Here is a 15618-nt window from a genome sequence, read left to right as displayed (position 1 = left end):
TAGTGAAATGTTTCTGTGTAGCTCCATAACTCTGAATTAAATATGCAGTGTCAATATTACGATGTCGACCCATGGTAAAATATTCTCTTATTTGAGGTATGTGATTAAGTTGGAAGTCATCGAATATGACAAGAGAAAATTGTTGAATTTTGTTGGGGTGAGCTATAGATTCCGAATAGCTGTTTATATGAAATTCAATAACCTTCATTTTTGAAAAGACTTTTCTCAAAAACAAGTACTTATCTTGATACTCGCTCTTCGTGTGCAAGTATATAGTTTTAAATCTCAACCCATTCTTTGAAAAAATTAAATTAAATAGTAAATTGGTCTTGCCACAACCTGAAGAGCCTATTATAAGGATCCTTGCATTATGTGGTAATAACTTACCATTTTTACACCATGTTGGCATTACTTTCTCTCTTATAACATTGTCGAAATTTACTATTGGGATATTACTCATGTTAGTCACGTGTACAGCATGCGATCTGATAAGGAACTAATCATTTTTCGTAAGTTATCAAGGAGGAGGTTGTGCGCTAGACACCACATGGCTGTGTATAGCTTATCACATCGGGATGCAAGCGACAGGTTCTCGCTCTCCCCTTTCAATGCACTGATAGAAGTTTCTCACTTCAATCCCCCCTCTCTCTCCCGCACCCTCTTCACGAGAACGCATGTGTTCCCCCTTATCTAAGGCTTAGCAAAAAAAACTTCAGATTAAAATGAAACTGAGAAGCATTTTTTTTTTTGATAGAGACGTATTATATTTACACCAAATCTTTGTCATATTTACACTGAATGGAATGTATTTGCAATAGATTATTTACAATAAATGTACATGATATTTACAATAGATTATTTACAATAAATGTACATGATATTTACAATAAATTTACATGATATTTACAATAGATTACAAAAGATTATTTTTCATCTAATAGTTGATCCTTACTAATATAACTAGGCGTTGAAAACCCAATCCATTTCACTAACAATCCTTTTTTATCATGTTTTAATATTTTTTCAATCAAATACACTTGTCTCTCCAATTCATTTAATTGTGTTTTTTTAATTTCTTCTGCATAAAACCTACCACTAATTACTTCTCCGTTTAGATCTCGCAAGCTATACGTTACAGGTTGAGAAGGAAATATAGAATGAATTACAAAATACTCTGCGCTCCAGTTTATGTTATAAGATTTATCAAAAAGAACCCTTTTCTTTGAGATTCGTACAACATCTCCTAGCTTAAATTTCGGTTTTGAATTTTTCAATTTATATCGTCTATTGAATGCAGAATTCAATGACATTAAAACATGATTACGATCTTTTTTCCCCACATCTTTAGGTTTCATTCTAATGGATGAATGCATTGTTGCATTATAATCTCGAACTAAACTGTCTAGTTGCGATATCCAGTTTTTGGTTCCATGTTCAGTTAAATATCTATAAATTTTAACTTTAAGTGTTCTATTAAACCTTTCAACTATGGAGGCTTTCTTATCACTAAAAACATGATAATGTTTAATACTATATCTATCTAATAATGCTTTAACTTTTAAATTAAAGAATTCTGTTCCCTGATCTGTTTGGAACAGCTTAACTCCTTTATTTTTAGAAATAATTGGCTCGAGAGCGTTAAATACAGATTGGCTTGCCTTGTCTTTTAATGGTACACAATATGCAAATTTTGAAAAACAATTAATAACAGCTGAGATATATTTGTAACCCTTATTAAAACGTGATAAACTCGTCATCTCAATGAGATCGGCTTGAAGCAAGTCTTTTTCACTTTTCAACTCATATTTGCGAGTTGGATAGTTCACACGCGGCACGCTATGAAGCTCTAAAGCTAACTTAGATCTAATAATATTCATGATATAGTCAAATCAGTGGTGTCGGATGATTGTCATGGGACATACTGACCAATTAGTTAGAGTGTTGTGGGCACTCTATAATGTCCAAATGGGAGAGTATCAACACCATTCTCAGCAATAAACCTCTTATCATCATAAGGGCTCAAACAGATTTTTGCACATTCAACCTGATACATGGTGTGATTATAGGATCTTAACATATTAAATTTTTCTACATGTTCACTACGTTCAAACAATGATTTCATATATAAATTAAAATTAAGCTTTCTACATTTCACTCCGCTCTGTACACCCTTTGCTATACATTTATTTACAGGTTCTTCATTCTCGTTACATACTAAATATGAGTAAAGTTTCGATCTAAGCCCAAGAAATCTATGGACAGGCTTTGACCCGGTCTCATCCTTGAACTTTCCTACAACTTTATTTCTCTCCATGGAAAAGCAAGGGTGGGAAGGTGGATAGTTAGAAGTATCGAAAAGGGACAAATTTTCTCTAATCAACTGATACACATCTTCGACTTTTAGGTTTAGAAGAAAACTGTCGGTGTCAGTCATACACAGTTCTATATGATCCCACGGTATAATTTTTTGTAATTTACAATAGAAAAAATCGTACATATGGAATTTACTCAACTCCAGTACGGAAAAGCCGGAATAGACAGGCTTGTTCATTTTAAGTTCCAACTTATGAGAGAAAACCGCGATCACGTTCGGACTAATTATTTGCCAGCGTTTACATAGTGGATTTGAAATGTACTTATCTAACCGTTTTTCATCCGTGATAATTTTAACATTCATTTGCTTACGACTACTTTGTATAGTTTTTCCAAAGATCAGATTGCAACAGGCCTTAAAGAAGGATATTTCAAATTTATTTTTCGCGTTCTGTCTATTCCGAATATTCAAGTCGATGTAGCTTTTCAGCCAGGGAGATTGGGAAAAGCTAATGACGCGATGCACTTTCAATAATTTCAAACCGAGCTGAAGGTGGAGCTTTAAATTGACATAGTGAATAATGTATTTTTCACGATCGAAAAGTGTGTTCATGAGCTTTTTGGTTCCAGTTTGACCGTTCTCATTCGTTTGGTAGTTCGACAGCGATTCGCGCGGCGGCGTTTGGTGGAGAGGTGCAAGGGGGAAGCTGGCATGCTTATCATGTAACTCTTGAGGGTACTTGAGATCACATTCTATTATATATCCGGTTTCTGAATTGCTGTCCAAATTCGCGAAATCAAGGCTGGAAATTTCTTCCTCTGAGAGGAATTTGAAATTTCCAACAGGCAAGCTTCGGCTCATAGCTTCCGAGTATAAACTGTTTGCATCGATATAAAGCAGATAATTAGACGGTTTTGAAGGATCGTATGTTTCAGGTAGATGTTTGTTATTTGCTTCGCAATAACGTTTACCGATAAATGACACCCCACCCCTCATCACCGACTCAAACATAAGATGCATGTCCGGATCTGTAAGTAATTGCAGTTCGACTTTAGTGTGTTTCAGCATGCAATTCCAGGTGAAGTGCGCGAGGGAAATAAAATGAGTAACATCAAGACCGTATGAGCTAAAAAGCATAGACCTCATGGATTCAAAAACTACCGCTAATAGCATTACGTCTAAACATAAATAAAAATCGTGATATTCACCCAGATTTTTCAGCTTGAATGTTGAGAACACTCTTTGCGCATGCTCATATTCTTCGCGAGACAGAGGTGTATCAGTTAAATTGTTATGAAAACATTCGATGGGAGGAAGTGATGTTTCCGCGAATTTTTCGGGACAGCTCATGTACGAGTAGGGATATACTCCTTTTTTCAACAAGAGCTGTCTGTGTTCGCGAGGTGGATCATGAAACACCGAAAATAATCGTTCGAACTTCTTTTCCATGTCTGTACTTTCTACCAAATTACGCACCAATACTTCCAAGGATTCAGACATAAACTTGTAGGAATCTAAAAATTTAATTTTGCCTACTGAAAGTGTCAAAAATCTCTCTGACGTATTTGCGATGCAGGAAATTTCTTTTTTACATTCACCGAGCGATTTTAGAATAAAATGCGAATCAAAACCGGAGAAATTATGAAAATAACACGATATGTACTCCGGAGTACGTGCTGTTAAATTACAAGAAACATGTGCCGCACACAAGTAATTACCGGTTTCATGCGCGTGGTGACGACATTTAATATCGCTGTCTAAAAACGGTACAGCACAAAGCCCGCAGTTTACTGAATTTTGAAATTCACGCTCTTGACTCTCGGATAAAGCTTGCATCGGAATTTCTCGTTTCATATCCTCTTACAAAATGTCGCCGAGATCTGTAATTTCCTGAAGAAATTTCTCCATGATTTTTTTCGTCTAAACTACTCGATCTATGGAGTACAGGTCCGTAGGCGATTTCCCCGTTAACATCTATAACAACGAAACAATACCCGCAGGGAATATGACGCACCGTTTTCTTTGTGTAACTACGAGTAATTTCATCAGAATCGGAATCAACATCGTCATCATCATTAATATTCACAACGTATGTTTCTAAATCCGCGTAAATGGTGTACTTTTTCTTCAACGTCGCGCCTAGTTTCTTGAATTTAATTGTCTCTCCGTGTTTAGGATATGAAACGTGCTGAGATTCAAACTTGGAACAAAGTTCCACATGTTTCAACAAATTTGCTTTACCATCACAATTTTTAAACGGTGTACACACGTATGTTTGCCTCGGGTGAGCATACGTGTATAAGCTTGCATTCGCACGTGTGGACACTGTTCGCTGAGGCATGTGGGCGAACCAGAACCCTGTCGGTATTTTGGCGTGCTCAAAGGCGCCTCGGGCGAGCATTGAATGTACGTGTGGACGGATTTTTGCCATACGGGTGAGGCAAAACGTAAACAAAGCAGACGCTATCTTCTTCTTCAACCTTATTAGTTCTAAAAGGTTAGATTTTAGAATCAATTTAGATTCATAATTTTATTGTAATTTATCATTGTGTACCTATTAGCAGAGTTGAAAATGGACAATAATGAAGTTTTTAATTTAATTGATGGGTACAGAAGACTGCCTATTTTGTGGGACACTAAAAATCCCAAGTATATGAATAGAAATTTGCGGGAGGATGCGTGGAAGGAGTTATCTGAAATTTCGAGAACCTCAGTTAAAGATGTAAAGAAAAAAATTGCATCGCTATTGGGGTCATACAGAAGAGAGAAGAGCCAGCATAAAAGCAGCTTGGTAACTGGTTCTGGTAATGTTATTCACTTTTACTCTAATTTTTCAATTAATTGAAATCTTGATTGTGGCATTATATTGCTTTCCAGATTTTGAAATTGAATAAGGTAGACTTTTCATCACTAGCATAAATTTAAACCCCTCTTATTCAACATTTTCTTTACTACCTACCTCAACATGCAGTATACCAAATATGGTTTTTTTGTGATTTCATCTCCTAAAAGGTGTTGAGAACACAGAAAATCTCTGATAAAACGCCGATTTTGGGCTTATCTTTTAAGTAATTTTGATGCCCTGTAAAGATCATGTCTTATTAGTTTAAACAGAGTGATCTGAAAAAAGTGCCCATAATCAGGGCGTGATTCCTCACATCAAAAGAAGAAAAAAGTTTTAATTAATATAGGTCTAAAAATACTTATTTACCAAGTTATACAGAGTGAAAGATTTTGTCTGAATTTCTTTTTTTCTTAAAAAAAATGTTGTGTTTATTGTACATTTAGTATGGTAAATCTGCTTCAAACCTTGGAAACTTGTTTTTTGGGACCAAGTTTTGCGTATTTCGTCACATATCTTAAAAAAATATACTTTAGCTAAAGGTCTGGAAACTGTTTCATTTAATTTTACATAAAGTACACTATATTGTACATCTTAATTAACAGCCAACCAATACCAGTGGGGCTTCGTTTCAGCAGGGGAACTGAAATTCAGACGAAATCTTCCACTCTTCCATTTTTTCATCATTCATGCAGAGAAGGAAAAAAATCATCAACTTCATACTCACTTTTTCAAGTACTATAATTCTGAAACTGATAAAAATGTGATGCAACATGAACTTTTGTCCTTATGCAAGGAAATATTTAATGAATATGCATGAATATAAAGACTCACAACTTTAATTCACATTTCTTATCCAAAGTATAATTAAGGGAAATAATATAAATGTAGAATGTTTGTCCAAAACAACATCAAAATGTAATTCATATAAACTTATTTTACAGTTAATTGTGTTAAAAATCTGACATCACATTTTTTTTCATAATGATACATTTTATTATTATATTTTCTAAAAAAGATTGAGCCAAATACTCAGCAACTGGACAATAATTCATCTCTATTTGTCTTTTCACTTAATTTTTTTCCATTTATATCAACAAAATCACAGCACTACAATAACATTTGATTAAATTATTAAAAACTATAAAGCTCATATAAAACATAATTTTCATTAATCTTTCAAATTTACAGGTGGAGATGACGTTTACAAAAGCAAGTGGTTTGCATACGATCTTTTCAAGCAGTTTCTTGGTGACAAGAGCATTCCAAAAGATACAATGGACACATTGGAAAGTAAAGTAAGATTTGCTTATTTCATTTGTGGTTCGGATGCAGTAATAAATCATGGACTAATTTTCATTAAATTAGTCGATATGTTGGAACACAGTAAAATTCAACAAGTAAATAACTTGTTAATAAATTCAACCATTTTTATTATTTATAGAAATACAACTAGTGCCACTTAAAAATGGCTCTAATAAAACTAGTTGTGTTTTGATGAAATCAAAAATGGGTAAGCTACTTGATAAATTTTATTGTTGTTAAATAAGAATTTTAGTAGGTATATAGCCTAGTCCTATAGAGGAAAGTGAGTCCAAATGTTGGTTGTCAGTACCTAATTCATAAGAATAAAGAATGGTATCCATAGTATTGTAATAATCCATCATTTATAAAATAATTCAACTTATTAGTAAAATCCAAAATCTAACAAACATCTAAATATATTTAACAAGTATATGTACTCATACTACTTAAGTATTAGTGCTATTGTGCTATAATCAATATTTATTACGAATAGTTGTTTTGCCATGGGATTGAGCCATTTGTAGAAAAGTGTTGAGCTAAATGTAATTGAATGTTTTTAGATGCAATGCCAGATCTTCTTGGTGTATGTCCAAGTGGTATCAAGCTACCAGATATTTGTCCTTGTCTCCATGTTCCTGGGATTAACTCTCCACTTTCCTCTCTATCCACCATTCCACTGGGCATGTACAGTTGATTTGAAGATGTTTGTTTTCGTAGGTAGTTGTGTAAATATGCAACAGTTAAAACTACAATCTTGGCCTTTTCTGGTTGAAGTCGTATGGGCTTCAACAAAACCTCAAACTTTGAACTGACCACTCCAAAGGTATTTTCGACTACCCTGCGTGCCCTGGACAATCTATAATTGAATATTCGTTCAATTGAACCTGCATGTGGAGTTCCTCTAAATGGTGTCATAGTGTAGTCATTAAGTTCAAAAGCTTGATCACCCAAGATGAAGTAAGGAACTTCTATTCTGTAGGGAATCTGTAATGGTTTTGGACTGGGGATATTAAGTGTCCTATTTTCTAGTTTTCTATACAGCTCAGTATTTTTAAAAACACCCCCATCTGAGAATCTTCCAGGACTGCCAACATTTACATACAGAAAATTGTAATTGGCATCAACCAAGGCAAATAGCACAATACTAAAAAAATGTTTGTAATTGTAGTATTCAGTGCCACTGTTCCATGGTGCTCGTAGCTGGACATGTTTCCCGTCCATTGCCCCCAGTACATAGGGGAAATTCCATTTTTCTTGAAACTCCTTTGATATCGATTCCCATTCTCCACTTGAAGATGGTAACTGAAATTTAAAAAAAATATATATATATATATATATATATATCGCTGTATTAATACATTACTGTAATATTGTTTTTACAGGATGAAAATCCAGAAGAGGGAGCTGCATCTCAGAGACTGGATGTAGATGAGCCAGCTCCTGAAATTAGGCCTACTGAAGAGTCTCATTCTATGGATGAAGAAGGAGCTCAAAAAAGAAAAAGAAAACGTTCATCAGACCCCCAGAATGAAATGTTTTTGGAGGCATTTCAAATATTGAAAAAATCAAGCAGTAATGTTCCTATTGAAGATGCTTTCAATTCATTTGCACTGCACGTTGCAAATGAAATGAGAAAATATGATGAACGCATTCTTCCTTATGTGAAAAGAGAAATATTAAATGTATTATTCAAAGCTGACACTGGAGGGTTCAACCATCTTATTAGCTCCTCACCTGCAATCCCCTCAACTTTCTCCACAATCAATCATCCTTTAACATCCCACAATCCCACTCCCTCAACCTCAACTACAACCCTACACCACAACTACTGTAGAACATCTACAATGTCTGCTCCTCCTTCTCCCACAACACCTCACACAATTACATTTGATCTTGATGAGGAAATGCTCATGATCGACCACCAGGAGGAGTTGTAGTTTTAATAGGCTAGGTATTTTTTATTGTATCATAGTTATAGATGTATAAGGTCTTTGTATATGTAAATAGTATTTTCATGTTTTATATGAATATTTTTGATTCAGTACCATTGTGCATTATGTCTACATGACTGAAGCTGCGTTTACACCAACGTTATTAACAAAATGTTAATAACTTAATCCTTATAGATTCTATTCGATTGAACGGAACTTGACAAACACATATATATGTTCATAATGTGTATGATAAGTTATGTTCAATCTAATAGAATCAATAAGGATTAAGTTATTAACATTTTGTTAATAACTTTGGTGTAAACGCAGCTTTAAGTTTGCATGTTTAATAATGGAAAATTCTCTATCTGATATCGCAATAGGATTATCATATAATGTTGTTTATCCAAGTCAATAAACAACATTTTGAAAAAAAAATAGTAAGATATTTTGGGGCTGTGACATGATGCATGCCTGAAAACAAACTATTCTTTTTTTGAATTTCCATTATATTATTATTACTGTATTTTCGTTTTGTTGTTTTTATTATTTTTTATAATGAAACTTCTCCTGAATGTTTCTTCAATTTTTCTGTATTTCAGCAAATGATTGTAATTTTACTCTATACTTTATCAATTCATTAGAAGTTAATGATGCCAATAGAGAATATAACCATTTTATCTGATTACATTTATTGAGAAAAAATAAATATTTATTATTCTGAATTTAATTTTATATCATTGACTTATTCCTGAAAATAAAATAAACATTTATTATGCTGAATTAGGTAATATTTTGTAGCTCATGATCTTGGTGCCTGATCTGATTTCATAATAATTTTCAATTCCTAAACTCGTTGTCCAAATTACAGTTCCAAAATCTATCAAGTCCAAACTATTTTTCTATTTTCTCAAATAACTAGTGTCACTTGAATTACTACAATAGTATGTAAAAGTAACATTAATTTTTTAAAATTTAGCATAGCCTTTATACTTAATTTTATTATTACAACAAACCTATTTTCCAAGCTACTAACCAATAGTTGTGTTGTAATAGATTAAAGTATATATAGGCCTATACTTGATAATTTTTCTTGTTTTTCAATAATCAGTAACCATAGAATGAAAAGTGAATATTGCAATGTATATTTAGGCTAACTTTTTTAATAACAGAGCGCCTCTCAGAATATTGCCCTAGCATTTGTAGTGACTCATTGGCGTAGTTAGCTGTTTGACATTGAGGGAGTCTGGGGGCTTGCTTCCCAGTCGAGAAGATTTTTTTGGAAAATAGCTTAATAAATAAAGAAGCATATTTCACTTAAAATCCGTTTTAAATCCTGCTATCATAAAATGTGCTACATCCTGAAATGTGCTATCATAATTGAAAACTTCAATAAATTTTTCCGGGGGACATAGCCTATATCATGAAATATTGGGGGGGACGCGTCCCCTAAGGATCTACGCCCATGATGTAGTGACTGCTCTACTACTGGGACACAATCAATACTTATTATGAAATATGGTACTCACCTTTATAAAGTCCTTTAATGCTTTGATAAGAGCATCACAAACTTCTGGTATTATATAAGAAATAATCTGTTTTGAGATTCGGAATAGATATTGCAAGCTGACAAATGAATCGCCTGATGCTAAGAACCTCAAAGTTGGGGCCAATCGCTCTTGTGAAGTAATTGCTTCCCTCATTACAGTATCGCTTTTATCTATAACTGGTTGAATTAAATTCAGTAGATTATCAAAATCTTTTTTTGACATCCTAATAAAGTTTGGATCGTCGATTTCATATCTGATGTCACGTAGCAATTTATTTCCGTACTGAAATCTATTCTCATATAATCTTTTTACCCACCAACGTCGTTTGTTGCATTTAATTTTTGATTTTATTATACTACCCATTAAAATTAGTGATGCAGCTGCAACTTGCAACTTTTTGACGATGTAAAGATGCCATTGTTGTTTATGATGTGGAAAATTCATCATCAAGTCGTCTGCAAATCGGATAGCTTTTTGAATGCCGAGGCAAACGTGGAACGCGTCCACAAGGACGTACAGTGAATGCCGAGGCAGGTGTGCATACAGTTGTTTGCGCGAATCTGTACAGACGTGTGTACAAGGCTTTAGATTTGGTCGATGTAAATCTATGGAAACAGAAATTACAAACATGTACTTGACCGTGGCATTTTGAAAGGTGGGAGAGAAGACGAGATAGCCCGTTTTTCCCGTTCGGGGTATTTACTAAACAGAAATGAGTTTTTCCTGCATCGCCTTTTAGCATTAAAAGATTAATTTGGTGTTTACGAGTGCGGAAAATGCTTGTACGGAAGGGGAAAAACTTTTTGTTGTCATACGCGATGACGTGAATTGCAATGTCCGGATTGAGTATTTCAAATTTCTTAATATCACGTGTCGTCACCGGGAAATTTACACCTCGCTTATTAAGTGTGTGAACAAACTTGGTCAAATACTTTACAGTCAAGCGTGAGTTTGTTGGCTTCTGAGAGATTTTTCGTCAGAGAGATTTTTCACATTCATAATACATTTTTTGTTTTTCAAAAACTGGGGTGTTTGAATGGAACTGGATGTGTATATAGGATTAAATTTAATCATGTTCACATCCAGTGATTCAATTTTCTTTAGCACCCATCCACTCCCATGTCTTACGAAATTTTCGAAAGATGAGAGGATTTTTCTCACAGCTAACATGAAATGCTCATTAAAATCTTCATAGTTCTCAAGCACGTTTACCGCTATGTTGGAGTAACTATGTAGATTTATTAGAGATGAGACAGAGTCACCAACCTGCTTGTCATCCATCACGACTAATTTATACAGCAAAACGTTAAGGACAATAAACCACTTAACATTCCCATCATGGCGTGCCGCATGTTCCCTAATTATATCGAAAACTCGACGTTTCGAGCTCTCAAGCACGCTGGTGATGTCGATATCCTCGTCATCGAGGGTGATGCGATGGCGGGCTGCGCTTGGATTGATGCCACGTAGTCTGCGTTTCCTCGGCATGATTCTGAAAAAACAAAACGATCAGGATGAGATAGAGTACAACAACATGTTTAGTTGTGAATTGTCATTGGTAGAAGAAGGGTGTGTGAAAATGATATCTCAAGATCACATAATGTTGTATGAGAGATTAAGATTATTATCTTTTGATAAAAGATGGTTGAAATCTTCTCCGCATTTGTCTGCGGAAAACATGGCGAAAGAGGGATTTATATTCTCATCTCCACCAGACATTGTGCGATGTGTATTTTGTTCAATTTATTTGGGAAAATGGGAAGAAAGTGACATACCAGCAATAGAACATGCAAGGTACAGTCCGAACTGTAGAAGGAAAGATAATATAACAATTGAAGAGGAGAATTACGATAATAATATTCTACGAGAATATGAAGAAAGATATTCAACTTTTAATTGTGTAGAAGATTCATCCGTTCAAGGAGAGTACTTTGAAAAACTACCTCCACACCATCTACATTGTGACTTTTGTAAATCATTATGCAATAAAGCAGAGTATTTTGCGAGAAATGGTTATTTCTTACATAAAAATCCATTCTATCTGCAATGTGTCTATTGCAAATATATTATGGAAAATCCATTTGAAAAAGTAATACATTTACCGTTTTGTTTATACGAAGAGTGTGAGAAAGAAGAGCGGGGCTTGGATGTTCCGGATATAGCATATTCTAAAGATAAATCGCATGCATGCAGTATATTGTAGAAGGTTTTTTCTCCTCGGAGGAGAAAAACTGTGCTCGGAGGAGAAAAATAGTCCTCGGAGGAGAAAAACTGTCCTCGGAGGACAAAACCTGTCCTCGGAGGAGAAAAATAGTCCTCAGAGGATAAAATCAAAGTGAAAATGTACTTACATGTAGTGGTTGATGCTGCGTGAATCTCCTCGAGTGTAGATAGCGGGCTACAGGTGTAGATAGCGGGCTACAGGTGTAGATAGCGGTCTATGCTATGATTAATTCCTCTCAGGTGTAGATACCGTCCTATGATTGATTCCTCTCAGCTGTCTTGTCTCAACGAGAGCTCAACTGGTTATGAGGTTCGGAACTCGAGTTGAGAGGCGAGAAAATGCTGCGAAAACAATGAAATATTTAATAACTGAATCGAGAAATGCTATTTCACAGAAGAACAATTAAATCAAGTTATCTGGAATTTTTTACGAGATTCTGTAGATGAGACAGGCTTAGAACAGGATTGACAAAGAAAGATCAAAATCAAGTATGTGTGCAATATTGTAAATAAATGAAATGCAACAACTTTGCTACTGTAATACATTAGATTGGTTAAATATTAAAATGTCATATTGATGATAGAAAACACTGACAAGATAAGATTCATGTTTGAAAAATGAGGTGCTCTTACTTCCATGTTGAAGGATCTAACATTGATTTGAATTATAAAATTAGAATCAAGGGTTTTATTGTCGTAGACATGGGGATTTCAGCTTCTAGCAGGTGAAGTCTCATGCTAAGTTCTAGACGAGATATTTTTTTTTTCGTCTTCTAACACATGGATGCTATTTGAAAAATGATCGTGTGTGGGATACTTACAATCTGATAACAATCTGGGAGCTCGTGTTGTTGGGGAGAAATTCGAATTTTTTTCGCCTTGTAGCACGCTCTCGCTCGCACGTGCCTGGAACAGAGAGAGAAACGTATGCTATATAAACACAACCGATGAGAGGAAAATTATCATTTACATCAGAGACATCAGAGACTTCAAGCATCAAGATGAGTTCTTCATCTTCACCATCTTACATCCTGCCGGATAGCCCACCCCCGCAGCGTGTGCTAAACTACTGGCAGCGCAAAGCTGCCGTGTCCTGCGCCGCCTCTTCCTCTGGCGCTGCCGCCTCCGCTGCCGCCTCCGCTGCTCCCGCACCCGCTCCACAGGATCCAACATCACCAGGGGGCGAGATCGTGATCAGGCACAGCCCCATTCAGCGCTTGGCTCCAGCACCTATGTGGGCGCCGCGGCGTGCGGTGCTGACAACGCTGAGCAACAAGATCAAGCAGAGGCAGGGCAAGAGGAAACTAACCTTCGAGGAGGGTGAAGTCAGCGGCGAAGAGGAGGATGAGGTGCTCACTCAATCAAAGGTTAGTTTCAACAAATATTATTAACTTGTGTATGCACAGATTTTTTTCCGTGATTGATTGTTAAAAAATCTGTGCACATACAAGTCTTTGATTATTTGATATAAATATTATTTGATCTGAATATTATTTGAACTGATTAGAATGCAAGCAATATTTCCTTGAACTGATTAGAAATGGTATTATGAGATATTATTGTTTAAAGTATTCAATCATGCATAAATGTGACCAATATTATTTGAAGTGCTTGGAATGCAAAGGAAATATTATTTGAACCGAATAGAAATTGATGCTAAGGAAATATTATTTGATCTGCTTAGATATTATTGTTCAAAGTAACCAATCATGCAACATTGTTACCAATATTATTTGAAGTGCTTGGAATGCAAAGGAAATATTATTTGAACCGAATAGAAATTGATGCTAAGGAAATATTATTTGAACTGCTTAGATATTATTGTTTAAAGTAGCCAATCATGCAACATTGTTACCAATATTATTTGAACTGTTCAGATATTATTGTTTAAAGTAGCCAATCATGCAACATTGTTACCAATATTATTTGAACTGCTTGGAATGCAAAGGAAATATTATTTGAACCGAATAGAAATTGATGCTAAGGAAATATTATTTGAACTGATTAGAAATTATTGTTTAAAGTACTCGATCATGCAACAATGTTATTTCAATAACTGATATTACTCACTTTATGCAGAGAATTCGATGATAATCTGATGTAGAGATCTGAAACAAATAAGACACTAATCAAATATTTTTCAACAGAAACGAGCTGTAATGCATGAGGACTCCTCACTCGCGCCGTTAATAAAGGAGGTGGAGGCTGAGTTGGACTTTGTCCAACTCATCAACAAACCTCTACCCAAGCCATGGGTGCCGCTGCGAGAGTTGAAGGAGGATCATCCATACCGCATCGTCGCGGTGAGGGAGGACACCAATAAACACGGGCGATGTGTAATTTTAAAAATAATCAATGCAGGAAGCAAATGCGAGGTGTATCTGCCTCAAAGATTTGCTTCCTGCATTGACGCGGGAAAAATACACCATTTCAATGAAACTTGTAAAAATTATGTGTTAGTAGTAACACATAAGTCTCCAAATTGGACAGATATAAAAATTGTTAATGCTTAACAATTTTTATATCTGTATACAATTCGTTGACCTATGTGTTACGAATTGTATAGATGTATGTGTGTGAATAGTTGAATAAAATGTGTCCATATTTGATAAAAAATTGTTTTCAATTCTTACCTGTTGTTGACGTTGTTGATAAGTTCGTAATGAATAGTAGAAACACACAGAAGAAGAAGAAATGCTTCAGCTGCTCTGTTGTGAATGATAATTCAAATAAGGTGAGCACGTCTTTTATAGTTTGTTGTGAGCATGCTCACTAGTCTTTTCCGCTACACACACACACACACACACACACACACACACACACACACACACAGCCGTGCAGGCAAGCGCTGGCGGCTTCTTGCTCCCTCCTTCTCGTGTTCGCACGTGCTCCCACAGATGTGGGTGGCCCAGCATCATTTCTCCCCTTTTCAAATCGCATTCACCTTTCAGATTTGAAATAATATTCTTATCATTCAAGCAATGTATCATAGCAATATGGATTCACTTCAATCTGTCAGTATAGCATTGGATGTAGAAATATGAATTCACTTCCAACTCAATGGTTGAACATTAAACCAATTCAAGTTGATGTATTGATTAATTAATTAACCTCAGTTAATGTTCAACCATTGAGTTGAAAGGTAATGAAAAATGGTATGTAGGAGAAAAAAGCAGAGTTCGAGAAAAAAGCAGAGTTCTAGGAAACGGGGTAGAGGAATCTTGAGTTCAGCAGCAAGAGTTTTTAAAGGTGTGTCAGGTTTGGCAGGTAATGTGACATCAACTATTTTAAATAAGGTAATTGATAACCTTGGGGAAGAATATCATATTCCGGGATACGAGTACTGCGGACCAGGAACAAAGGTTAATGAAAGGTTAAAGAGAGGTGATCAAGGTATAAATTCATTAGATAAAGCTTGCAAGATACATGATATAGCCTATACTCAAAATAGCA

At 35.2% G+C, this 15618-nt stretch overlaps 4 protein-coding genes across 6 annotated transcripts in view; 2 read left to right on the top strand and 2 right to left on the bottom strand.

Moving 5' to 3' along the window:
• The window catches only part of LOC111053607 (KH domain-containing, RNA-binding, signal transduction-associated protein 2), a 1288254-nt gene that overhangs the window by 975841 nt on the left and 296795 nt on the right, over positions 1-15618 (bottom strand). The window lies entirely within an intron of this gene.
• Positions 453-14781, top strand: LOC111060162. Its single transcript, XM_039441338.1, has 3 exons — positions 453-586; positions 13342-13532; positions 14313-14781. The coding sequence occupies exons 2-3, from the start codon at positions 13398-13400 to the stop codon at positions 14676-14678; spliced, it is 501 nt and encodes a 166-aa protein (XP_039297272.1). The 5' UTR covers positions 453-586; positions 13342-13397; the 3' UTR covers positions 14679-14781.
• On the top strand, positions 4850-9054 carry LOC120354336. The gene is made up of 3 exons (XM_039441330.1): positions 4850-5118; positions 6348-6454; positions 7844-9054. The coding sequence occupies exons 1-3, from the start codon at positions 4887-4889 to the stop codon at positions 8396-8398; spliced, it is 894 nt and encodes a 297-aa protein (XP_039297264.1). The 5' UTR covers positions 4850-4886; the 3' UTR covers positions 8399-9054.
• Positions 6038-10267, bottom strand: LOC120354335. The gene is made up of 2 exons (XM_039441328.1): positions 9922-10267; positions 6038-7763 (listed from the first exon to the last, which is right to left on the bottom strand). The coding sequence occupies exons 1-2, from the start codon at positions 10162-10164 to the stop codon at positions 6945-6947; spliced, it is 1062 nt and encodes a 353-aa protein (XP_039297262.1). The 5' UTR covers positions 10165-10267; the 3' UTR covers positions 6038-6944.

This window comes from Nilaparvata lugens, chromosome X, assembly GCF_014356525.2.
Source record: "Nilaparvata lugens isolate BPH chromosome X, ASM1435652v1, whole genome shotgun sequence".
Classification (NCBI taxonomy): domain Eukaryota; kingdom Metazoa; phylum Arthropoda; class Insecta; order Hemiptera; family Delphacidae; genus Nilaparvata; species Nilaparvata lugens.
This window is presented reverse-complemented; position numbering and strand designations above follow the sequence as displayed.